Genomic DNA, 25,973 nt, shown 5'->3' on the forward strand with positions numbered 1-25,973 from the left:
TGACTGCATGCAATGTTCCTTCTACAACACTGTACTGCCTGCTAACATCAAGATTCACAGAAATTACATCTGTGGAGATAACCCTATACTTGGCATTGGTGATCTGAACTGGGAGAAAGTACACTGAATCTGAAGTCAAAGGATCTGGGTTTCTCTCTTTTTCCTTTACATTAATTTGTAATGTAAAATTAGATAAGTCATTTAGCCTTTCACAGAATCAATTTCATCTGAAAATGTTTTATTTGTCCTACCTGTCTCTCAAGAAAGCATTTTCTATTACTCTGAAGTGAGAAAATGGCAGAAGTATCTCATTAAGTCCTAGTATATTCCCTAGTATATTAAACTATTAAGTTTAATACTTTAAACCATAAAATATGAGCCACTTGTTGAGACTGGACTGGTAAAAACCATTTCTCTTTCATTTCATTTCGGTACTGTCCATACAATTCCCTCAAGGATTACAATCTGGGCATGGCTTGATATCCTGCTTCTGTCAATGGTTATCTTTTTTCCTAAGACCAAAATTGCAGAAACTTCTAATGGCCATTGGCTATATCTCTTGAACTCACAAGGAGGAATCTAAGGCTGGAAACAGCCTTCTCAGGTTCACTGTTCATTTACCCTGAAATAAACATAAAGCAGAAGTAGCAACTAAAGTCCTGAGGTTCATGCTTAGATTTCCCTAGACAGGACATGTACCTGTTAACATTTGGGAGCTGCTGTCATAACAGCCAAGAGAAGAATCCTTTTACTTTTGCTTCATTGAAGGTATCATGTAGTATCCCAGAGATGGAGTTTTAGAAGAAGGAAGAGTGGTAGAGACCAGATTTACTTCTTTTAAGATGATCTTGAAACCCTTTAGCTGCTTAGGGGGACATGGGATTGCAGTATCATCCAAAGGCTATCAATGCTGATCATGTGACCAAATGAATGACTAAAGAAACTTAGCTTTGCTCTCTGAGGTGTGCTCAACCAGCACAGATGGATATGATAGCTGATTGTTTCCATTATATAGGTTTCATTACTTCTCTACGTAGTTCCTAATTTGAGTTTCCCAGAAAGTAAAACTCAAGTTTTGATTTATAAAATTACACATGCATCACAAAAGTTCTTTTACTTCTACTCTGGCCATGGGTGTTTCTTTTACTTTTCTGACCCCCTCCTTTCTTATCTCCTATTTAGTCTTTTCCTTTTCTGCCCTTTTCAGAACTCTGCTTTGACAAGTACCAAATGTTATTAAGGACAAAGAATGGGAATTAGCTGAAAACATTAACATTTTTCCTACATTTTTCTTCCTCCACCACCCCATACACCTTCTGGCTGTTTCCTTAGGATCTACCCCTCTACTACAGAAGCCTGGGCAAGTTCTGGGCCAGAGAATCTAAATCCAAATACAATGACTTTTAGAAAAATGGCAGTTCCATATAAATTCCTGAATGGGGAAGACATTGAGACTAAAATCTAAATCAGTTTTCTGGATTACATACATGGATTTAATATATCTATGGCATTTTGCCAAGGTCTCCTATATCAGAGTGAATTGAAATACTGACAGAAAAACCTAGAAGGTTACATGATGCCAATACTCACCTCTCTAAAAGTTTTCTCCCAGCCCAGTCCACAAGTACCAAGAAGAGTGAAGGGCAATTTACAGGAAAACTTGGGCTGTGCTAGGAGTTATCCTTCTACTGTTGAAACTCTTATAGGGAATTAGATTATAAAGGGGTTGGGGGAAGAATGTAGTGCCACCCCTTCCAAAAAGGAAGGAAGGAATTGTTTTAAAATGAAGCTAAAAATAGCATTTAGGTTGATGATATTTCTGTCTACATTAAGCTACTTCTCTTTAGAAGTGAGCTCCTTGGGCAGAAAGCCTATTTGCATATTTAACAAAGAAATCAATATGAAATGCTTAGGTAAGTGAAGATAATATGCCCCTATAACCAAAAGAGGGGTCAGTTCCTTTCCATCCCATTGCCTATCACAGCCTCACCCCTGAAGTTATTTCAGAAATATGTACATTTTGTAAATGAAAGAGATAAGGAAAATTGAGTATAAAAGGGAGTAGAGAATTTCTGAATCTAAATCTCTTTCATTTTCCTTATCCCTTAGCTCTGAGGGTTTCCCTGTATCTCTTCTGAACATAGGACAAGAGATTGGAGTTATTTGCAAAGAGTCATCTTGTATACTCCATCTCTCCCCATTCAAACCCTATATCTTTTCCTTTCTCTGAAATTCAGTTAAGTCAAATAGTGTAAGAAAATGCCACTGGTGCCTAGACTGGAGTGCTGGTGGGTTCAAGATCAATCCTCTAGAAATTTTGAGCCTGATTTCCTCACTTGTGCCTCATGCAGCAGAAGCCCCAGTCTGGTGGTGTGCTCAGATTGTGTGGTGTGCTCTAATTGAAGTTTTTCCCTTCTGGATAGGATTATAACGAACTAGTATTCTTTATTTTTTCCTTCAGGATCTTTTTTCTTGTGACTCCAGAAACAGCAATGTATGCAATACTCCCCCTGCCTGCCCCCACCCCAGACACATAGAATTTTTTCACTCCTATCAGACGCTACAGAATGACATGCTTAGCCTGGTGGTTTAATGAAACCTCCTCTCTCCAGCTTGTCTCTTCAGCTGCCAGGAGCACCTGTAGAAAAAAAGCTGAAAGAAAAGAATTTCTCTGTGCCTGACTTCTTGGCTGCCCATGCCCGGACTCTAAAACTACGTGTGTGTATGTGTGTGTGAGGGGGGCTGGGGTGGGAAGAGGGCTCGTTTTTGCATGATTGAGAAGGAGAGAGAAGAGTGGAAAGGATAGTAAGAAGGGGCTAGGGGCTCTATAGCTGCAGCAGACCAGATTTGAGGTTAGAATAAGGAAAATCTGGAGCAAGGGATTCGGGTGGGCGGGGTCGCTTCTTGTGGGGGAATACCTCAAAACCCGCAGTCCTTGGTGGGATAGTATGAAGCTGATCAGAGCAAGCAGTGGAGCCTGGAGAGACCACCGCATCAAGAAGGGGAGGGTGTAAAGTAGGCCAGACCAGAGACTTGAATGCAGTCCAGATGGTGCATGCCTCTGGAGGGCTAGAGAGGAGTGTGTATGTGTGTGTGTGTGTGTGTGTGTGTGTGTGTGTGTGTGTGTGTGTGTGTGTGTGTGTGTGTGGAGGGGGAGGATTGTCCGGCAGTGTACAGTGTCCAATGTCCGGGGACAGGGAAGGTGCGGCTGTGATGTACAGCAGCTGATTCAGATTCAGACTAAATGAATGCAACCATGGAAACGTAACGTGTGTCCCATAGTAACCTGAAACAACATTATTTATACGCTGGTGTCTCCGCCCTCTCCTTTCCTCTCCTCCCCTTTCCCCTTGGTCCCTTCTCCCTTCCCCATTTTCTCCTTCAGCCCGGTTTGCATCAGCTATGGCGGGTATGCGTCTGGATGTTTCTTCCCCACCTCCTATCTGCTTTCCTTTTGGTCAGGGAGAAAGGGGAAGGAGGGGGTTCCAAATTTCCAAATGATGAATTGTTAACATAAAGAGAGAAAGACAGCAGCTTCATCCATGGATATCTGAACAGTTCATGTTTGCTTTAAAAAAAAATACGCTGATACACACCACATATAAAACGGGAGTGGGCGGCAGTGGGGTCTCCTCTTTCCGGAAACAGTTTGGGGTTCCCTTAACCTTGGCACAAGCTCCCGGTTTCTCTTTATATCCCCCAAACTCCCTCCTATATCCACACCTCAGCTTCAGCCTCTTTTTTCACCCCCACCCTCTGGGTGTTGTATCCGCCTGGCCTGGTCCCCACCCTTTGGGACCAGAGTGTGTACCGCGCCCGCTCCGCTACACACCACCGCCACCAAAAGAGACAAGTCACTGGGAGAGGGAACAAACCACTCGCTCAGTGGGAGAAGCTCTGGCATGAATGCCTGTGCGTGTGTGTGTCTCTCTCCCCGTGTTTGTGTAGTGCCTGTGTCTCACAGTGTGAGTCTGTTTACCAGCTAGCTCACCGGACACGGAGGCTAGAGGGCTGGCTGGCTGTCTCTTCTCCGCTGCTCAGACTTCTCCCCTCTCCTTCTTCTCATCTCTCCACTTGGTCTTTTGTGTAAGAGCAACATTTTCCCCCTTTCTTTTCTTAGTAGTGACCGAAAAAAGAGTTGATTGCTATTGTTATCCGGTAGCTAAAGGAGCAAGGAACGAGGTGGGTGGCGGTGGTGGTGGTGGTGGTGGTGGTGAGGGTGAGAAACTCACTCGAGGAGGGAAGAAGAATTGACAGACACATTTCCAAAAATTCTCCACCCCAACCACCGGCAAGTCCAAGCTCTACTTTGGTAGTCATCAAGACAATGGATTAAGTAACTCTTCTCTGGGCAAGGAGTCGAGCTGACACTTTGGGCAAAATGAAGGAAAAGGCAATGATTAAAACCGCTAAAATGCAAGGGAACGTGATGGTAAGTGGCTTCAGGGCTCTAGAGGACTGTAAGTAACTGGGGTGAGGGGTGAGGGGTAGCAGCGGGGGTGGGGAAAGAAGAGATGGATGGGAAGCCTGCTCTCCTGGGGCTCGGGACCAGGGGAACCTCTCCAAATTGTTAACATGTTAATGTCCCTTCTGGCACCCGGCGTTTCCTGACAGCTCCCTTCAAAACGCAGACCTAAGGCAGAGTCCCCCTGCTTAGAAAAAGCATATTCATCCCGTTGTTTATTTACAATTAGTAACTTTGAGTCTACTCCTTCTTTTTGCTTTCTTTCTTTTTAAAAAATGTTGGGTGTATTTTGGAAAAGTAGGGTGCAGGAGAAGTATATTGAGTTCTGGATATACATTCCCATGTCTGTCCCTGCACTTGTGTCCGCCAGTCTGACAAACATAAGGTCGTCCTCCTCCCCTGCTGTGGTGCCTTCCTCATGCCTGCAAAGAGAGGAAAGTCAACTTACGGCAAGGGGGTACCCCCTGGTCTTTCAGTACCTATGGTGGCCCCGGCTGTGAAGAGACAGCCCCAGAGCTGTTCAGGGATTTTGCAATAGGGTTTGCGCTCTTTTTAGGGGAGCTGTTTTTGCTGGTGTTGCTGCTTCCCTCCTCGTCGCTGCTGCAGCTATTCTCCTAAAGAGAAAGCGTTCCTCATATATTTTTGGGGTTGGATAAAATGTCCCCCACCAAGAAAGGAACCTGTGATTGGTTGCAGGGGAAAGCAGAGTTCCACAAGGATTACAAAAATATATGGGAAATATCTAATGTAGAGAGCAGGGTTGGAGAAAGGAAAGGGGTTGATTCTTGTACCTACAACTTTGATAACTTGCGGATAACAGTTTTACACTTGCTTCTTCACAGCCTGTCCTCCCTTGCACCTCAGCCCCCCTATGTAACTGGGTGGTGCTTGGCTTTGTTACATCCCGAATCTTTTAGCCAGGGGTAGGGCTTAGGTGGTGGGGGACTGGAGAGGAAGTGGAGGTTGCCATCTTGTTCTTTTGGAAATATGTGTGTATTTTTGTTTGTGTATTAGCTTAACTCTTTAGGGGGTGGTAGTTGATTAACTTCCGTATTTCTTTTTATTATCTATGTGCTTTTAAATTCTTTATTGCCAACTTGAGTGAAACAGTGAAGAGGAAGCACTAGGAAACAGTGATGAGTAAGGTCTAGAGCTGTGTTTAAAATAAATTTGACTCTGATTATGTACAGCAGCTATGGGAAGGTATGGAGTGAAATCTAAAAAGGTGGTATGTGTTAACCAGTTCCAGGGACATTGAACTGACCTCTCAAGTGTTCAATAACAGAATTAGTAGGGGGAAAGAGAAATGAATGGAAAATCAAAACTCAGGCTACCTGTTGCCTGTGAGACCTCTCCCTTCTGCTTTATAGCCCTGTTTTTGGCCTTTTCTTAGCCAATTACTATTCGAGATTACCTTCTATAACTGTTGTAGAGTTCAATTTCTACTTTATAGCCTTTTTTGAGGTGGTTTTGAAATTGTTTCTCTTCCTCACCCTCACAACTTTATTATATAAGTTTTAACTAAGAGCTATCCTAATTGCTTAAGGAAGGAAATACCATTATCCTCTCACCCTAGGTAACCTCCCATTTTCTACTAGATATGTTTCATGGCAGGATTTCATGGAAGGAAAGGGACAGAGACATGGACACAAAACTATCATTTTCAAATGAATCTCCCAAATATGCCTCTATTTTTCTTTTATATTGCATCATAATATGTTATTGAAGTTTGGATTTTGGGGGAGTAGCAGTGATATATGTGGATCTAAGAATGTTAATATTAAAGTATAACTTGCTAGTCCACTAAATCATTCTGCCTCCCAATTACCATTAAATTAGTAGCCTAAATGATGTCAAAGCATACACCAGTAGTACTAATATTCACCTAATATTGGCATACATCAGATCTTTAATAAAATGTTTAAGGGCATTTATTTATCTTAGATTTTTGCAGTCTAAAAAGTATCACTGGAGGGGAAATATCCCATCCTTTTCTCTCAAATAATGAATAGGTGTTTTTTCATATGTTTCAGTATGAATGCCATCCCCCCCTAGCAGTAAGTATACTTGAAGCTGCTTCAGCCTCAGGCAAGAGAGCTGTGAAAATAAATAATAATTTTAAAAATCAACCCTCTAGTCAGGGGAAAGGCTGATTTCCTTAGGATTGAGATTGCAAATTGCCACAGCTTGTTGCTAATGCTATGCCAGCCATTGAAAAAGAGTTGCCACCTGTCTTCTGTTTGCCTCTTACTTTGAAAATGAACTTCCCAACTGAATTCAAGTAGCTTTGACTGAAGGACAGGCTGAATTGGTACTGATGATTTGGGGATTACATACTGAGTCTTTGTTTCCATCAGTTGCCTTTGAAAACTCTTGCCAATCACAGCTCTCCTTGGATTAGATGTCTGGCAAATGCTTCTCTCCTCCCCTATTTCATTTAAATTCATTTAAAGTATTGTATCCTAGTTAGAGTGTTGTATAACTTATTCCTACTGCCAACCAAGATATAGTTTGTGTTCATTTAATTCTGCTATTTGAAAAAGCAGAATGTCTGATATTGTGGGTTTTCTGTGTGTGCTTTGCTTACACACATGTCTATTTCTATAGTGAGAACCAATAGAGTTCTTTGTATTTCATGTGATCTGAATTCAATTTTATATAGACAGATTGTGTAATAAAATCCCTTAGCAAATCTTGAACAGCTCCTGAAGTCAAATGACAGTTTCACTCTATAGAGGATGCATACCATTATTTAATGTTCTCATTTTTATTTTCAATTTTCATTTATAAATATATTTATTTATATATGGTTGCATATAGGGTATCTATGGTTCATATTTATAATATGGTTGCATTATGGTACTTGGGCTTTGACCTCACAAGATAACCTATGAGCACCATGATAGTCCCTACTCCAGAACATCTGTTTCAGTAAAAGTGAAAAAAATATTGTATTCCTCAGGCAATATTTTCTGATGTTTTCCCCCTATCTTATTTGATTGGAAAAGTTAAATATTTACTTCTTGATCTCCCTCTATTTTATATCCACCAAAATAAATGCCACAACTGGCATTATTGTACCAAGTCTCTGATTGAGATCTTTGTCTCCCTTCTGTCCAGATAGGGGGAGTTGGCCATTGATAAACTTTCAACATGTGAGCCTGACCAGACTTCCTCTCTGGTAGCTTCTGTGCTTCCACTTTGAGAATTTCAGAAAAAGAAGGGGTAGGGTTAGAATGTCAGCATCTCCACACACTCCTTTGAGAGATCACTTTAAAAAATTATCTTGACAAGAATTGTATTTCTCTTGGGGTACCTTCAGTTGTCAGGCATCTTGTATGTCTCCTTAAGGTGGAGGATTGCCACTCTCTACCATCTTTTATGATTATATATATATATATATATATATATATATATATATATATATATATATATATATATAGCAGAGTTTATTTTAAGAAGTGGACTTCAAAAGCCTAGGAATGGTCACAGAAAAAGTCCTATTGAGTAAGATGGAGAACCAACTCTAAATATGTTCCCAATCCTGATGATTCCTTTATCAGATAGGAGGAAGTTCCTTTAGTTACATGATACCACCTGGAGAGTTGAAGGAAAAGAGAGGCAGAAGGCAGAGTCATTGGAGTGAGCTACTTTACATACTTTATTGACCATTCCTATCTGAGGGCTACTTTGACCTAGACTTCTTTCCACACTCTCCCTTCTCCCAATGGAGAGTGTAGAATCAAGGATCCACCTAGTGTTTGCTGCATTATCCTAAATCCCAAATCCTTCAGACAAGCATTTTTCCCAGACATGGCTTAGGGAACTCAGAGATAGCCACTGCACATTCATCCTCACACTGATTTCATAAGGTTCAACTTTAGCCATTTTGGCACAAATATACTTGCCTCATCAGTGCCTGAGCATTTAAAAATAATTTAAACATGGATCTTAGATTGTAAACATGTGAGAGGATGAAGCAGATGCATTTAGTGGATAGATAGGGCAATGCAATCAAAGCAAATAGGAGTTGGGTTCAAAGGAAGTAAGACTGATGCCTGACTCTAGGGTAGTCAGCCTTTCTAAACTTCATTTTCATAATCTTCTAAATGGTCCTGGTAAAGTGGAAGCAGAGTCTTGTGGGGCTTCTACGGTCTTTTAAAGTTCTAAATCTTTGATTCTTTGATTTTAATATTCTGCCCATATGGGTCACTATTAGTAGATAATGTTAAATTTGTCAAAGTGTTATTATATTTGAATAAAAGTGGGGGCTACCTATCTGTGATAAGAATCCATGTGGGTCACATATTGACAGTTTTGAAATGTAGTATCTATGTTTTATTATATATTTATATTTATTTTATTAAATGTCTCCATATATTAGTCTGTTCCTGGCTACACTCAGGAGTGTTGTGGGTTATGGACCACATGTCTGACACCTCAGATATAGAGTTTCACTTTCTTACTCCTTATTTCTAAAAGTGGAACCTTTCATGGTTTATAGGATATTTATGCATATGGAAAACCATTCAATCTCTTGGCCTACTCCAAACTTTAACCATTAGACTGAGCTGCTTTGAATTAAATTGTTGGAGAAGTGGCTCTGGAAAGGAGTGATTTGGATAGGTAGAAGGATCTCTGGAAGAGACTTGAAAGAGAATCTGTAGCAACAAATGAGAAGAGATCACCCTTCAGTCACAGCTTCCTTACTGTACTAGTTTAGTACTATTCAATTTCTCATTCTTTACTCCATCTTCATTTGTAACACAGTATGGTAGACTATGTGAGGTATCAGGGCTGAAGTGGGTCCTTAGATGTTCTACTGCTAATGAAGAGACTTTAGAAAAATATTAGAGAAGTAGAAGGAACAGTAGCTAAGGGGAAAGTTGATAAAATTTTTAGTTTTCTTTATATGTGAGAAGAGGGGAAGTTTGGATGGGCATTTCTTAAGGGTATTTTTGTAAATCTGCTGCTTTTGGGATTTGACAAGTCTTTTACCACAATTTATTTCTTTTGACTCTGTTCTGTTTTCATGGCAATGTTCTTCTATGGTCTGGAACAAATATACAAAATCTTTAAGAACATTTCTTTTAGTAAACCACACCACAGGATTAAATTAGAACTCCAAGGCTGCACTTCTTTGACTCCCTTAGCTAGTAGACTCATTCAAAGGAATAAAATGTTTTTTCCTTCTCATAGTAAGATAGCTCTGTGGAAGCAAGAAGAGCCAAAGCTGGTACATGTGTCACGTTAAGTTGCTTCACCAAGACTGTTGTGTTTAATGTTGGGTGCAACCTGGCTTGTTTTGTCTTCCTTATGATCACAGCACACGTTTTTGTGCTAAGTAATTAGGGTTAGGGATGAAGACACAGAATATGAAATAATTTCTTTATTCAGAAAACTGGCCATCAAAGGAATTAGAACCACAATGCTGGCCTCATTAGCACTGTTCCTGAGTCATTTCACTGATTGATTCCTTGAATTGGTGCTGCTTCTAAATAGACCTAAATTAGATTACATATTGGGGAGAATTTGATTCACTGAAATACTCTTTGTAGTTCCAGTAGGATATTTTGCCTGGACAATTGCATTCAAAATTGCCTATGATGTCACTTGGCTACCAAATTTTCATCCCTTATATTCTATTATCATGAAAACTAGGTTGATAATCTGCTTCCATGATATTTATTGCATAAAATCATTAGCTCAATAGCTGACTTCAAGGATGATTTTTTATCAGTTTATGGAATTTCAAAGATAAGAGATTATGCTAACCCATTGGGACTGCTCTGGACTGTTGGGAAAATGACCTTTTTGTGGTACCATTTCCTCTTTGCTAGAAAAGCTCTAGAAACATCATGAACTTCCAAGGACTATTATGCAGAGCTGTAACTCGGATTTGAAAATGTGGTAGATGGGAAGCTCATAAAAACTTTATGCTCAAAATCCTTTTCTTTACAATATTCTTTAAAGATAATCCTGGTCAATAATTCCTTTTTGTTTTCTTTGCTGAGACCCATAGTTATCCAGCTTTTTAATTTATTCATGACCCCTGTCACAGTGGGGATATACAACCATTCTCTTCTGATTTGCCTTCAATATACTCAGTTTTTTGCATGTCTTTCAACTTGATAATAATTGAGTTGTGATTTTTTTTTGTTTAGTTTTATCCAACTCATCATGGCTCCACTTAGGGTTTTCTTGGCAAAGCTTTAGAAGTTGTTTATCATTTCTTTTCTCCAGTTCATTTTAGAGATTAGGAAATTGAGACATGCAGGGTTGTGACTTGTCCAGTGTCACATAGCTAGTAAGGATCTGAGGTCAGAAGTGAACTCAGGAAGGTGAGTCTTCTTGACTGGTACTCCATCCATTCATTATACCACCTAGCTACCCTTAGTTGTGAGTATTCTATGAATGATTTCCAGATAGTGAGGGTTGAAATTTAAAAAGTATGGCTTTTAGCAGTTGTTCCACACATAGTCCTCAGTGGGAATTGATTCAATGAATTTATTGAGCAGGTTAATATATATTTCTTGATTTAATGGAGATATGTCTATGTGAATGTCTATTTTTACCTCAATTTAGTTGGGAATTTCTGAATTCTCTTTTAAAGAGTTATATGTGAAATTTTGGTCTTTAATCTTTGAAGTACTAAACTAAGTATTATGTAGAATAGTGATTATATTACACACATATAGAAATCTGTACACATATGCACGTGTGTACCTCAACTTTTTTGTAACAACTTCCACTTTGAGACTCAACTCCAGTTGTCTTTATAACCGCTTGATTGGGTAGATATGTTATTTCAATACACATTTCATTAGTGGGTTAAACAGTTTCATTCTCTGCACCTTCAGATTGCTTTTCTGTTCCATATTTTATTATAGTTAAAGTAGACAGTATAAAACCAGGAATTATAGAACTCCATATGGATAAAGAAACACCTTTAAGTTTTCATGCAGATTCTAGCTAAAATCACTTGCATATGCCTCAGTTATTACAGATTTCATTCTTATCCTGAATTGAGGGATTGGAGATGAGCATCTAAGATATACCTCTACAAATTCTAGGTGTGATTATGTTTGTCTAATAATAGTTTTTATGCTATGTTTCGTGAAATAACAAACACATATTTCATCATATCTACTTAAATTGGAGTTTTAGTATCATAACTTTAAAAGAATTCCTTGGCACTGGGTAGTACCACTACTCTGTGAAAGGCAACAGTAGGATATCACCACCATCCCTACCACAGCTCAAGTTTGGCCTCAGGCTTTTTGTGATATGCAAGGGAAGGAAAGGAGCCCTTATCCATCATAGTTTCTTCCTGCCTGATCTATACATCTATAAGCAACCTAGGTCAATATGCTAACCTTTTCCTTTGAATCTTTAGAGGCTTGTTTTAGGGAATCAGTCTAAGTTGGAAATGAATGGCCAAGTCAATGTAACTTCTTTGTAAGCATTTTATTTTCTAATATATAGTTAAAATATTTTTCTAGGTTGTAAATTTGAATCATGGGACCTAGGTAGACTGACCAGGAGTAGATTTGCTGTTGGAGTTTGGTGATAGAAAAAAGTTACACAGATACATGTAAAAGAAAGGGGAATCGAGTGAAACGTGGCAAAAAGGGAGAAGAATATTGTAGTCACCAGAGTAAAAAAGCTGAAGAGACATCCTGGGTTTTTAATTTAACTTTTGCAAGTTTTTTTGCTAGCTGAGAATAAGGAAAAAGGAGAGAACATTTGAAGTGATGTCTCTGTCATTCTGTCCTTTTTTCTCTACACAGTGAAAAGGATACATTATAAATTCTTTCATCTTTGACCCTTGGGTTTACAAAATCTTGTTTTAGTTCTCTATGGTCTGCCAGTAAATACACTTCTGACTGAAAGAATCTAATGTCCAGAAAGAAAGGAAGAAAGAGGGAGCTAATCCTGAGAGTCAAAAATCATGATGAATTCCAGTTCTGGCTCTCCTGCTAATTGGGTGCTCTTAGACAAATCTTATGATCTCTCTTGTAAAATGAAGGGATTGGATTAGGTGATCTGAAATTTCTTTAATTGATGTCAACATTCTTTTCCCCTTAGGGCAGTTGTCCTCTTTCCCTTGGGCTCACAACATTTCTGGTGACTATGATTGCCCAATGACGCTGTATTGAGAAATATAGGACTTGGCAGATCAAAAACTGATCAGAATCAGAAATACCTGAATTCAATCTCACTTCTGGCATATTTTGGTTGTGTGACTCTGAGCAAACCATTTAACCTCTACGGGCTCTCAGACAACTCTCAGAATATGGGGAGTCCTAAAAGTCTTAGTGTGGAATCAAATCTTAATAGCTAAAACTGTACTAAATATTTTGAAACACTCTTTTAAGTTCCAGAAAGCATTGCTCATCTGTACAGGCAGAGGAACTTTCCCTATCTAGGAGTTCCTATATCAATGACATCACAAAGATTGTAAAAAAAAAAAATTCTTGGAATAAGGATCAAGGGAAGGAACAAACATTTATATAGCACCTACAATATGCCAGGCACTGTATTGAGCAATGTTTATAAATATTATCTCATTTGGTCCTCACAGCAACCCCGGGAGATGGTGCTATTATTATTCCCATTTTGTAGTTAAAAAGATCAAGGCAAACAGTGGTTAAGTGATTTGTCAAGATCATATAGGTAGTAAATATCTGAGGTCAGCTTTGAACTCAGATCTTTCTGACTCCAAGCCCAGCTTTCTTGCCTTTGAACCAAATTCAGTCTCACCAAGCACAGCTAGTTTGCTTTCCTGCTCTCATGCCACTTCAATTTGTTTTAGAGTGACTACATGGCAGATCTACATTCTCCTATCACTGTTTTAAAACCTAATAGGGTTCAAATATATGGATGACCCTGATCACATTGCTAGTATTTATAATAGATAAAAAGGTAGTTATAAACATGGGTGATATTAAAGTTATTGTGAGGATATATGGAAGAACCGAGTGTAGTTTTGTTATTAGATGAATCACTTGAGATCTGGGGTTTTTTGTTGTTGTTGTTGTTTGTTTTGTTTTGTTTTGTTTTTGCTTCTAACCATGACATTAAAACTACATGGGCTATGGACATTTTAATTCTTTCTTTGATTTTCCTGCATACAAACAAAATAGGAAATCCTGGCCAGCAGGGTACTCAAACCTTTTGAGTTAGCAAGCTGCCAATACTGGCTAAGAGGGCAATTGGATTAGACTCTTTGATGGACAGAAGCCCAGTATTGAACACATTTTTGTAGGTGTGATGGGATTTGAAAAGGCTTTGGGAATTCTGGTAGAAGGAATAGCTTGATCATACTTGCTATCACCAACTTTCCCTCTCCCTGCCCAACAAATATTTGAGTTGTTCCCACACCATCAATTCTCTCCATTAAGAACAGCAAATTATGAACTTAGTATTTGATATCTAATTTCACTTATGGGTGGTTTACTGATAAACTTGTATGATAAAAAGTTGAATAGGAACTTAGCTACTTAATGCTTCAATTAACTAGAATTCTGCCTTACCTCCTTTTTAAAGAGGCACCAACCTCTTTATCATATCAAAGGTCTGGCCTGAGAAACAATTTCTTTGTGTAAGTTTGGGCTCACCCTGTTGGGCAATGAGAATTTATGTTTAAAATTAAGACCAGTATAATGGGAAAAACCTTTGATCATTTAAGAATTATTCAATTCTATCCCATCATGAAACGGGGTGGAAAAGGGATGTAATATTTAGAAATATTTTAACTAAAAAAGTGATTTCTGCTTAACCATCACTTAGCCAGCACATATAATTAGTAAAAAGAGCATATTCCCCAAGAATTTTAGTCAATAGTTTTTTCCCCTCAATTCATGTTTTCAGAATTGTAATATAATGTTACAGATTTTCTTCATGACATTTCTCCTTTATAACAAACATGATCTCCTTTCTGCCTCATCATTGTCCCTGGAGAGAAACAGAACTTCAGTCTCAGAGAGGACTTTATTTTTTTTTTTTTAAATATATTTTATTTGGTCATTTCCAAGCATTATTCGTTAAAGACATAGATCATTTTCTTTTCCTCCCCCCCCCCACCCCCCATAGCCGACGCGTAAGTCCACTGGGCATTAGATGTTTTCTTGATTTGAACCCATTGCTTTGTTGATAGTATTTGCATTAGAGTGTTCATTTAGGGTCTATCCTCTGTCATGTCCCCTCAACCTCTGTATTCAGGCAGTTGCTTTTTCTCGGTGTTTCCACTCCCATAGTTTATCCTTTGCTTATGAATGGTGTTTTTTTCTCCTGGGTCCCTGCAAGTTGTTCAGGGACATTACACCACCACTAATGGAGAAGTCCATTACGTTCGATGATACCACAGTGTGTTTGTCTCTGTGTACAATGTTCTCCTGGTTCTGCTCCTCTCGCTCTGCATCACTTCCTGGAGGTTGTTCCAGTCTCCATGGAACTTCTCCACTTTATTATTCCTTTTAGCACAATAGTACTCCATCACCAACATATACCACAGTTTGTTCAGCCATTCCCCAATTGATGGGCATCCCCTCATTTTCCAGTTTTGGGCCACCACAAAGAGCGCAGCTATGAATATTTTTGTACAAGTCTTTGTGTCCATTATCTCTTTGGGGTACAGACCCAGCAGTGCTATGGCTGGGTCAAAGGGTAGATATTCTTTTAGCACCCTTTGGGCATAGTTCCAAATTGCCCTCCAGAATGGTTGGATCAGTTCACAGCTCCACCAGCAATGAATTAATGTCCCTATTTTGCCACATCCCCTCCAGCATTCATTACTTTCCTTTGCTGTTATGTTAGCCAATCTGCTAGGTGTGAGGTGATACCTCAGAGTTGTTTTGATTTGCATCTCTCTGATTATAAGAGATGTAGAACACTTCTTCATGTGCTTGTTAATAGTTTTGATTTCTTTATCTGAGAACTGCCTATCCATTTCCCTTGCCCATTTATCAATTGGAGAATGGCTTGATTTTGTGTACAATTGATTTAGCTCTTTATAAATATGAGTAATTAAGCCTTTGTCAGAGGTTTCTATGAAGATTTTTTCCCAATTTGTTGTTTCCCTTCTGATTTTAGTTATATTGGTTTTGTTTGTACAAAAGCTTTTTAGTTTGATGTAGTCAAAATTATTTATTTTACATTTTGTGATTCTTTCTATATCTTGCTTGGTTTTAAAGCCTTTCCCCTCCCAAAGGTCTGACATGTATACTATTCTGTGTTTACCCAATTTACTTATGGTTTCCTTCTTTATGTTTAAGTCACTCACCCATTTTGAATTTATCTTGGTGTAGGGTGTGAGGTGTTGATCTATTCCTAGTCTCTCCCACACTGTCTTCCAATTTTCCCAGCAGTTTTTATCGAATAGTGGATTTTTGTCCCAAAAGCTGGGATCTTTGGGTTTATCGTATACTGTCTTGCTGAGGTCGCTTTCCCCCAGTCTATTCCACTGATCTTCCTTTCTGTTTCTTAGCCAGTACCAAATTGTTTTGATGACTGCTGCTTTGTAATATAGTTTTAGGTCAGGGACTGCAAGGCCCCCATCATATGTGTTTTTTTTCATTATTTCCTTGGATATCCTTGATCTTTTGTTCTTCCAAATGAACTTTGTTATGGTTTTTTCTAAATCAGTGAAGAAGTATTTTGGTAGTTCAATGGGTATGGCACTAAATAGATAAATAAGTTTGGGTAGGATGGTCATTTTTATTATATTGGCTCGTCCTATCCATGAGCAGTTAATGTTTTTCCATTTGTTCAAGTCTAGTTTTAGTTGTGTGGCGAGTGTTTTGTAGTTGTGTTCATATAGTTCCTGTGTTTGTCTTGGGAGGTAGATTCCTAGGTATTTTATTTTGTCTAAGGTGATTTTGAATGGGATTTCTCTTTCTAGTTCTTGCTGCTGAGCTGTGTTGGAGATATATAGAAAAGCTGATGATTTATGTGGGTTTATTTTGTATCCTGCAACTTTGCTAAAGTTGTTGATTATTTCAATTAGCTTTTTGGTTGAATCTCTAGGATTCTTTAAGTAGACCATCATGTCATCCGCAAAGAGTGATAACTTGGTCTCCTCCTTGCCTATTTTGATGCCTTCAATTCCTTTATCTTCTCTAATTGCTACTGCTAGTGTTTCTAGTACAATGTCAAATAGTAGAGGTGATAATGGGCATCCTTGTTTCACTCCTGATCTTATTGGGAATGCATCTAGTTTATCCCCATTGCAGATGATATTAGCTGTTGGTTTTAGATATATACTGTTTATTATTTTTAGGAATGACCCTTCTATTCCTATGCTTTCTAGTGTTTTTAATAGGAATGGGTGTTGTATTTTATCAAAGGCTTTTTCTGCATCTATTGAAATAATCATGTGATTCTTGCTAGTTTGCTTGTTGATGTGGTCAATTATGTGGATGGTTTTCCTAATGTTGAACCAGCCCTGCATCCCTGGTATGAAACCTACTTGATCATGGTGAATGATCCTTCTGATCACTTGCTGGAGTCTTTTTGCTAGTATCCTATTTAAGATTTTTGCATCTATATTCATTAGGGAGATTGGCCTATAGTTTTCTTTCTCTGTTTTTGACCTGCCTGGTTTTGGAATCAGTACCATGTTTGTGTCGTAAAAGGAGTTTGGTAGAACTCCCTCTTTGCTTATTATGTCAAATAGTTTGTATAGTATTGGGATTAACTGTTCTCTGAATGTTTGATAGAATTCACAGGTGAATCCATCAGGCCCTGGGGACTTTTTCTTAGGAAGTTCTTTGATGGCTTGTTGGATTTCAATTTCTGATATGGGATTATTTAGGAATTCTATTTCCTCTTCTGTTAGTCTAGGCAGTTTGTATTTTTGTATATATTCATCCATTTCTCCTAAATTGGTGTATTTATTGCCATATAATTGGGCAAAGTAATTTCTAATGATTGCCTTAATTTCCTCCTCATTGGAGGTGCTGTCCCCCTTTTCATCTTTAATGCTGTGAATTTGCTTTTCTTCCTTCCTTTTTTTAACTAGATTGACCAGTACCTTGTCTATTTTGTTTGTTTTTTCAAAGTACCAGCTTCTTGTCTCATTTATTAAATCAATAGTTCTATCACTTTCGATTTTATTAATTTCTCCCTCAGAGAGGACTTTATATATTGCCTATCAAGTTCAGCTTTCAATCCAATAAACAAATTTTTTTCCATGTACCCCTTCCCTAAATATCAAGTATATTGAATACTATAAGGAAAACACATTTCCTGAGTCAACCTAGTCCCATCTTGGACAGCTCTAGCTGTTGTAAAATTTTCTTATATTAGGTTTAACAGTCCTTCAAAGTTCTAACTTTGTCCAAGGCATGTATTAAAATCTGCCTACCTAGCAACTACTGCATGGTCTTAATTCTACCTTTGGAAATATCATAAATCCATTCCATCTTCCTTTTTAAAGCTTTGAAATCTATGGTTCTTTAAAACTCAGCTGTGGAAACTTTATACTTATTAACTATTTAATTGGTCCCTTTTTTTTCTCCTAAGGCATTCATTTACCATCAGAAAGAAATTCTTAGGCCTAAAAGTCAACTTTTATGGAGATTATATCTGTTTACAATCTGCTTCCCACTTTCATTTTAAGATATTTCATATTGCTCTACTGTATTTCATTTGCCTTCTGTTCTACTCAAATTGATCTACTAAGTTATTGTCTAGAATTTACATACCATCTACCATCTTTTAAATTTTATCCTTTGAAAAGGTTGTCAGATGTGCCTAGAATGTCTTCTCTATTTACCTCTTCTTCTAAGAGACCATAGATTCTTTAATGACTGAATTCAGAGCTAGACATGGTGGCACATGTCTGTTGTACCTGTTGCTGGGGAGGCTAAGATTGATGGATCACTTGAGTTCATGAGTTCTCTGCTACAATAGGGTTAAGGCCAACTGATGTCTGTACTAAGTCTGCTACCTCAATGTAGTCCCTGGGAGCAGAGGACCATTTGTTTTACCTAAGGAGAGGTGAACCAACCAGAAGAGATTGGAAAAATGAAGGAAGTCAAACTGATCCATATGGATCAGTAGTAGGATTGGGCAAATGAATGGGCAACTTAATTGTAGCCTAGTGAGCCAGGGGGATCTGGTCTTTAAAAATGACTCATCTAGGTGCAACTTCCTACATAAAATCTTTCTTCATCTAATTAGTGATTGATGGTTTTTCTGTCTTGCAATTACTCTATATTTATCACTATATATTACTCAATATATACTTTATTTCCTCTTCTTCTCTCATAGAATCAAAGGAAACTTCCTTTTTTTGTTTTTTCTTTCATTTTCTTAAATTTGAAATTTTTATTTAATTAATTAATTTAGAATATTTTTCCATGGTTACAAGGTTCTGTTGGAGTTAATCCCATTTTAACAGTTCTTTCCCTCCTTTACCCCCTTCCCCCTCATATAGCCAATGCACCATTCCACTGGGTTTTACATGTGTCATTGATCAAGACCTATTTCCATATTATTAATATTTGCATTAGGATGATCTGTTTAGAGTCCATATCCCCAATCATATCCCCATCAATCCATGTGATCAAGCAGTTGTTTTTCTTCTGTGTTTCTATTCCCACAGTTCTTCCTCTAAATTTGGATAGTGTTCTTTCTCATAAGTCCCTCAGAATTGTCCTGGATCATTGCATTGCTACTTGCAGAGAAGTCCATTACATTCAATTGTACCACAGTGTGTCTGTCTCTGTGTATAATGTTCTCCTAGTTTCCTTTCGCTCTGCATCAATTCCTGGAGGTCATTCCAGTTCACATGGAATTCCTCCAGTTCATTATTCTTTTTATCACAATAGTATTCCATCACCAACATATACCACAATTTGTTCAGCCATTCCCCAATTGGAGGGAAATTTTCCAATTTTTTGCCACTGTAAAGAGCGCAGATATGAATATTCTTGTACATTTTTTTCTTTTATCTTTTTATTTTTTTCCTTATTATCTCTTTGGGTACAAACCCAGCAGTGCTTTGACAGAATCAAAGGGCAGGTAGTCTTTTAGCGCCCTTTGGGAATAGTTCCAAATTTCCCTCCATAATGGTTGGATCAATTCACAGCTCCACCAGCAATGCATTAATGTCTCAATTTTGCCACCCCTTCTCCAGCATTCATTACTTTCCTTTGCTGCCATGTTAGCCAATCTGCTAGGTATGAGGTGGTATCTCAGAGTTGTTTTGATTTGCATCTCTCTGATTATAAGAGATTTAGAACACTTTTTCATGTGCTTATTAATAGTTTTTATTTCTTTATCTGAAAATTGTCTATTCATGTTCCTTGCCCATTTATCAATTGGGGAATGACTTGATTTTTTGTACAACTAATTTAGCTTCTTATATATTTGAGTAATTAGATCTTTGTCAGATGTTTTTGTTATAATTTTTTTCAATTTGTTGCTTCCCTTCTAATTTTTGTTGCATTGGTTTTGTTTGTACAAAAACATTTTAATTTCATGTAATCAAAATTATTTATTTTACATTTTTAATATCCTCTATCTCTTGCTTGGTCTTAAATTCATTCCTTTCCCATAGATTTGACAGGTATACTATTCTATGTTCACCTAATTTACTTATAATATCCCTCTTTATATTTAATTCATTTACCTATTCTGAATTTATCTTGCCATATAAGTTGTGAGATTCTGATCTAAACCTAATCTCTCCCATACTTTTTTTCCAATTTTCCAAGCAGTTTTTGTCAAATAATGGGTTCTTGTCACAAAAGTTGGGATCTTTGGGTTTATCATAGACTGTCTTGCTGAGGTCACTTATCCAAAGTCTATACGATTGATCCTCCCTTCTTTCTCTTAGCCAGTATCATATTGTTTTGAAGACCACTGCTTCAAAGGAAACTTCTTGAGGGCAGGAATAGTAGATTTTGTGTGGTTTTGTATCCCTCTAACCAGGTGGTTATGAACGTTTGGAAATTTTTTAATTTAGACTAGTACTGATTTTTTTTTTCACTCAGTCACTTAATTCCCTTTCACTTTCAAATCCAGAAATCTAGAAATTCCTCTAGATGTTTTCTTCTTCATGTGCCTAGAGGTTCTGCTGTCTATGAAATATTCAATTTAACTAAGGAAACCATGAAAGGGAGTCTGTTGGAGTGGACATTTCACTGGGACATAATCCCTGTGTGAAGGAACATATAGCTTAATTGGTTAGATAAGCTACAGTCAAAATTAGAAAGTGATAAAAGCCCAAGACAAGTACAAACAACTTGCTATGAAAGTGAAGAAGGTTGGTAGAACTTGCAGAGTTATTGGATAACAGTTTCCAGAAGTGTATGCAACAATCTGTATTTACAGGATATGGCCCTGTTTTTTCTAATCCCTTAGTGAAGATAGGGCTGCCAATTACCAAGAGATATGAAGTATCCATTTACTTAACTTCCCTGGTGACCAGCTCAAATTTATTTTCTTAATATTTAAATGTGTACACTGCCAAGTTTCTTATTTGCCATCCCTTTTTGGAAAAATAGGCTACATTTCAGGTTATCTGCTCCAAACTTTCATCTTCCAAAGTCCATCCTTTTCCCATTTGGATAGATGTGGTAGTGCTGATATACACAGCAGTGGGAAAATTCAATTATTTGTCAGGAAGCTTGTTTCTCTAAAGGTATATCATCCTTGGCAACTATTAAAATAAATTCCCTTTCTCTTCTTCATTAGGCTAAGCTGACTTCTAACAATATGCTTCCTTATCTGACCCTCAAATATAATGAGGTAGAAAAGGCTCACCCTAGTAATAGATGTTGACCTTTCCCATATTACCTCTTCCTTGGACAGATATGGGAAATGAGGGCAAAAACGGTCACTTCTGAAAACTCCAAAACATTACACATGTGCTTTCAGCTGCCATGAATGAATTGTTTTTATCTTTGAATAGTTGTTTTCCTGTGGAGAATAACAGCCTTCCCCAAATTTATGTATATTGGGGCACCATTTTAATGCTATACATTTATGCTCTCACACTTGGAAGGAACCTCATTCTCATAGGTGTTAAATGCCAATGTAGATATCAGAAATGTTATTTTGAGATGAGCAAGATGTTAGTTTGAGAGGAAGCAAGATAAATCATGCATCAGGAAAGTATTGGTTCCAGTAATCAAGAAAGAAGGGAGTTATGAAAGAAGTAAATATCTAGAGAAAGAACTAAAAAGCATTCTAGAAGAAATGATTGAATCAATAATACCAAAACAAGAGGGATAGCCAACTTTGGTGTTAAATTGTGCTAACTGCCTTAGGCAAACACTAGTTGAGTGAAATTTTTGTGCTTTGGAACAAAAGATAATGGAATAACCATATCTGAATGTCAAAGGACTGCATGGGAGATATCCTTGCATCTGAACCAGGAGTTATACCTATAGAGCTAGCTGGAATAGACTTTATTATCTCAAACATTGGGCAAGTAAGAGGCAAAATTTAGCCAATCTGGTAATGGCAGTAGGATAGAATTAAGAAGAAAAATTAAGGGCAGCTAGGTGGCTAAGTAGATAGCCTGACTTGGAGATATAGGAGGTCCTAGATTCAAATTTGGCCTCAGATACTTCTACCTGTGTGGCCCTGAACAAGTCATTTAACCCCAATTACCTAACTCAAAGCTCTTCTGCCTTGGAACTAATACTTGGTTTTGATTCTAAGTCAGAAGGTAAGGTTTTTTTTTTTTTTTAATTCTTAAAGAATAAAAATTAAACTTAAGTCCAATGAAATTGAACTTTGCAACCATACAGTGTACCTGTATTTTTGTCAATCTGTAAAAGATCTGATCTGGAGATTTCTCACACCCCAGTCAAGTGTTCCTTAACAGTTACTTGAATGTGCGCTTACTAATAATTCATTAATTAGGTAACTGTGAGAAATTTAAAGGAGCTGTGTTTCCTGATGAAGCAACCTGAAAAAATGGCTTCATTTTTATAACCATGAATATAATAATTATTATGATGAATTTATATCCCAAAGATTTTATTCAATTGCAGAAGGAAGTCCTTTTATCCACCTAAACAACATTCTGTAGACCATTAAATATAATGAAAGAGTAATAGCAGAAAAGTAACTTGTCCTGGGATCATTTCTAATTGAAATTCATGTAACAAAACAATACCAATGATAATGATAATTAATAATAGCTCACATTCATAAAGTACTCTAAGATTTTCATATACAGGTAACAGTTACATCAGTGAATGCAAAGGAACCCCCTGTTTATAATGAATGAAATATTTTAATGGAATTTTTGAAAAGAGTGATATTATTGCATGAGAGCTATGAAAACACCATTTAGAATAAAAAATTATATCAAGCACCAAAAGAAATATAAGACGTTTCAAAGAATAACTCAACAAAGAAGGAGAAATTGTCTGTTCCATAAAAGAAAACAAATTCTGATCCACCTGCCAGAAGCCTTAAAGAAGTAGTAGAATCTCTAAGAATTAGGCAAAAGGTCACTTGAAAACAATCTTTTTTCATGTACCTAGAATTTATATAGGGATTTTGTTTGGAAAAATGCTTTACCTATTATTATCTCATATGGTCCTTATAACAATACTGAGAGGCATTATTTTTATCCCCTTTTAAGAGATGGGGAAACTGAGTTTGAGAAACAATAAACAATTTTTCTGGCATTATCTGGCTAGTAAGTATTTGAGCTAGGATTCACATTCATTTCTTCCTGACTTCAAGTCCAGTATTTTTTCCACTATACCACCTAGCTGGAAAGTTCACATTCTCTTTTTATTGGATTTTTATGGAAATCATTATTTGTATAGAAACACAGTATCATTATTATGAATCAATCCTAGTGTTCTCTTTACTAGTGATAAGAAAAATTACTGAGAAAAGCTGTGAATATTTGGGAGATAAAAGAGGCAGTATTGGCAAATACAGGTAAAGTTGTAATGAAACATTATTTCTTTGTTTGCATTGACTTTCAAAATTCATTTACCATTGTGGATCTTAAAGAGTTTTCAATAAAGTTGGTTTGTTGTGAGGTATCACTTCATTCCTATCAGTTTGGCCAATATGTTGAGGGGGATGTAGCAAAATTAGAACACTAATGCATTGTTGGTGGGGTTGTGAAATGGTCCAACCATTCTGGAAGGCAATTTGGCACTATGCCCAAGGGCAATAAAACTGTGTATAACCTTTGATCTGATAATGCCACTACTAGATCTGTATTCCAAAGAGAAAAAAAAAAAGTGGGGGAGGAACTACTTGTACAAAAATATTTATAACAACCTTTTTTGGTGGCAAAGAAATGGAAATTGAGGGGATATCTATCAATTGGGAAATGGCTGGACAAGTTATGGTATATCATGGTGATGGAATATTATTCTGCTGTAAGCAATTTATGAACAGAATGATTTTAGAAAGAGATAGAAAGACCTACAATAACTAATGCACAGTGAAATAAGCAGAACCAGAACATTGTACACATTAACAGCAATAGTGTCAGATGATCAACTGTGAAAGACTTAGTTACTCTCAGCAATACAATGATCCCAGACAATTCTGAAGGACTAAGGAGAAAGAAAGAATTTTTGAAGTCAAAATGCAGATGAAAGCATACTAATGTTCACTTTATTTGGGGGTTTTGGTTTTATATGAGTATTCTCTTACAACAGTGAATGAACAATATGGAGACAAGTTTTTCATGATAATACACATATAATCCAGATCAAATTGCTTACCATATCTGTGAAGGAAAAGGGAAGGGACAGAGGGAGACAATTTGGATCTTATTACTTCATAAAACTTATGTGGAAAATTATTATTACATGTAATTTGTAAAATAAAATATATTTTATAAAAGAATATAGTTCATTTACACATCTCTAATACTATAATAGATCTATGCTATAATAATAACAATAATTTTATATATTGCTGTAACATTTGCAAAAATTATTTTTTCCTCACCACAACTCTGAAAACTTGGTGCTATAACTTTTTTTTTTTTTCATGGAAGAGGAACCTGAGGCAGTCAGTGATTAAATTAAGCTGGATTTGCTTAATGGATTGCTTCATTGATGTAGGTATTCCCTCCATTCATGCAGATCACCATTTACTCATACATTCCCAAACTCCTTGCCTCTCCATGTCCTCTCCTAAATTTGCCAAGAGCTAGGACCATTCCTTGTATTCTTTTCACATTTTATGGGTACCAGATTGGTTGTCCATCAATTGTCCCTTCATCTCAATATGTGGCATTTGTTTTTGTCATATATTTAAACCATTTTCCTTCAAATTCCTTTTCCATAATGGGTTGCAGCCTGCTCACACCCACCAAAAAAGCATGCTTGAAATTTTTTATTCCATCACTGAGTATAATGTTTCCTAAGAACTGCCCTACCAAGTGGTCAAGCATTAATTAGGACAGGAAGATTTGAGTGTCACAGAAAATTGATTGCAAAGTATAGAATATGTGTAGGGGTATGTAGGCCAGTATTTCATCCAGTTTAGAGAACATGAAAGAACCATTGGTTTTCATCACTTCATTATATGAATTTGGTATAGTCTTTTTAGGGTCCCCAAATCTTGAAAGCTATTTAAAAATTCTAAGTCTTATCTACAGTCTCTCTCTTCTTTGCACTAAAAATATGTAGAATATTGTTTCAGCTTAAATTTGATTGAGAAAGAAAGAAACAGTGAAATCAACCCACAGTAGAATCTTATAGTGCTGCAATAGTGGAAAATAGGGCAAATAGAAAAGTACTTTTTGCCTTTATTAGACTCATTATAATAATTTTAGTTTTCTATTGATGCTTTGAGAGATTTTTTCTTACTTTCCTATAAAGTTTATTTCAGACTATGACTATTTAAAATGATTATTGTTTAGTTTCCAGGATGTTAATTACTGCAGAGATAGACTCCCATTTCTAAGGAGGACAACAAAACCCCCTTTTCTCTCTTCCTTTAATACATATAAAGAAGATAGTGTTAAAGTAGTCTTATGCAAATAATAAAACTCCAGTTAAATTAACAATGCTAATGACAGTTAATGCATTCCTAAAGCTTCAGCAGGATCAAAAATATTCAGTGAGCTAAGAAATGCTCCAGGACCACCTAAAGAACATTGGAGAAGCAGACTTTTTCATGGAGATTAGGTTATTTAAAGTGAATTCATAGCCCAAGTTGAAGAGATGGAGATGAGCTTTAAAATATGCACTGTGCAGTGTACAGTGGCAGCTGCTGAATAAAACTTGATTTCTTTTCCAAACTACTTTAACACACTCAGTGGACAACTTGAGGTGGATGGGTCCTTTTGCACCAGGGTAAAGGGACAAGAAAGAGCAAACAAGTCAATTGATGGCAAGCAAAGAAACTCCTTTGGGTTCTGAGTGGCTTGAAACCTATTCTAGGATTGTGGGTGAATCAATGCTCATAATTCTACTGTAGCCTATTGTAGCTTCATTGGTGGTGTTATTCCCTGTTCTCCCTGTTCCATCTTCCTGAAGGCAAGGCCAAAGAGTAATTG

At 37.1% G+C, this 25,973-nt stretch overlaps 1 protein-coding gene across 1 annotated transcript in view; it reads left to right on the plus strand.

Annotated features, from left to right (window-relative positions):
• The first annotated feature begins 3,393 nt into the window (after nucleotides 1–3,393).
• The window catches only part of DPP6 (dipeptidyl peptidase like 6), a 1,262,248-nt gene continuing 1,239,668 nt past the window's right edge, over nucleotides 3,394–25,973 (plus strand). Inside the window, exon 1 of the mRNA XM_007504650.3 lies at nucleotides 3,394–4,432. Within this exon, the coding sequence (XP_007504712.1) occupies nucleotides 4,382–4,432 (51 nt within the window). The 5' untranslated portion in view covers nucleotides 3,394–4,381. The remainder of the gene's footprint in view (nucleotides 4,433–25,973) is intronic.

This window comes from Monodelphis domestica, chromosome 5 (assembly GCF_027887165.1).
Source record: "Monodelphis domestica isolate mMonDom1 chromosome 5, mMonDom1.pri, whole genome shotgun sequence".
In the NCBI taxonomy this organism is placed as follows: domain Eukaryota; kingdom Metazoa; phylum Chordata; class Mammalia; order Didelphimorphia; family Didelphidae; genus Monodelphis; species Monodelphis domestica.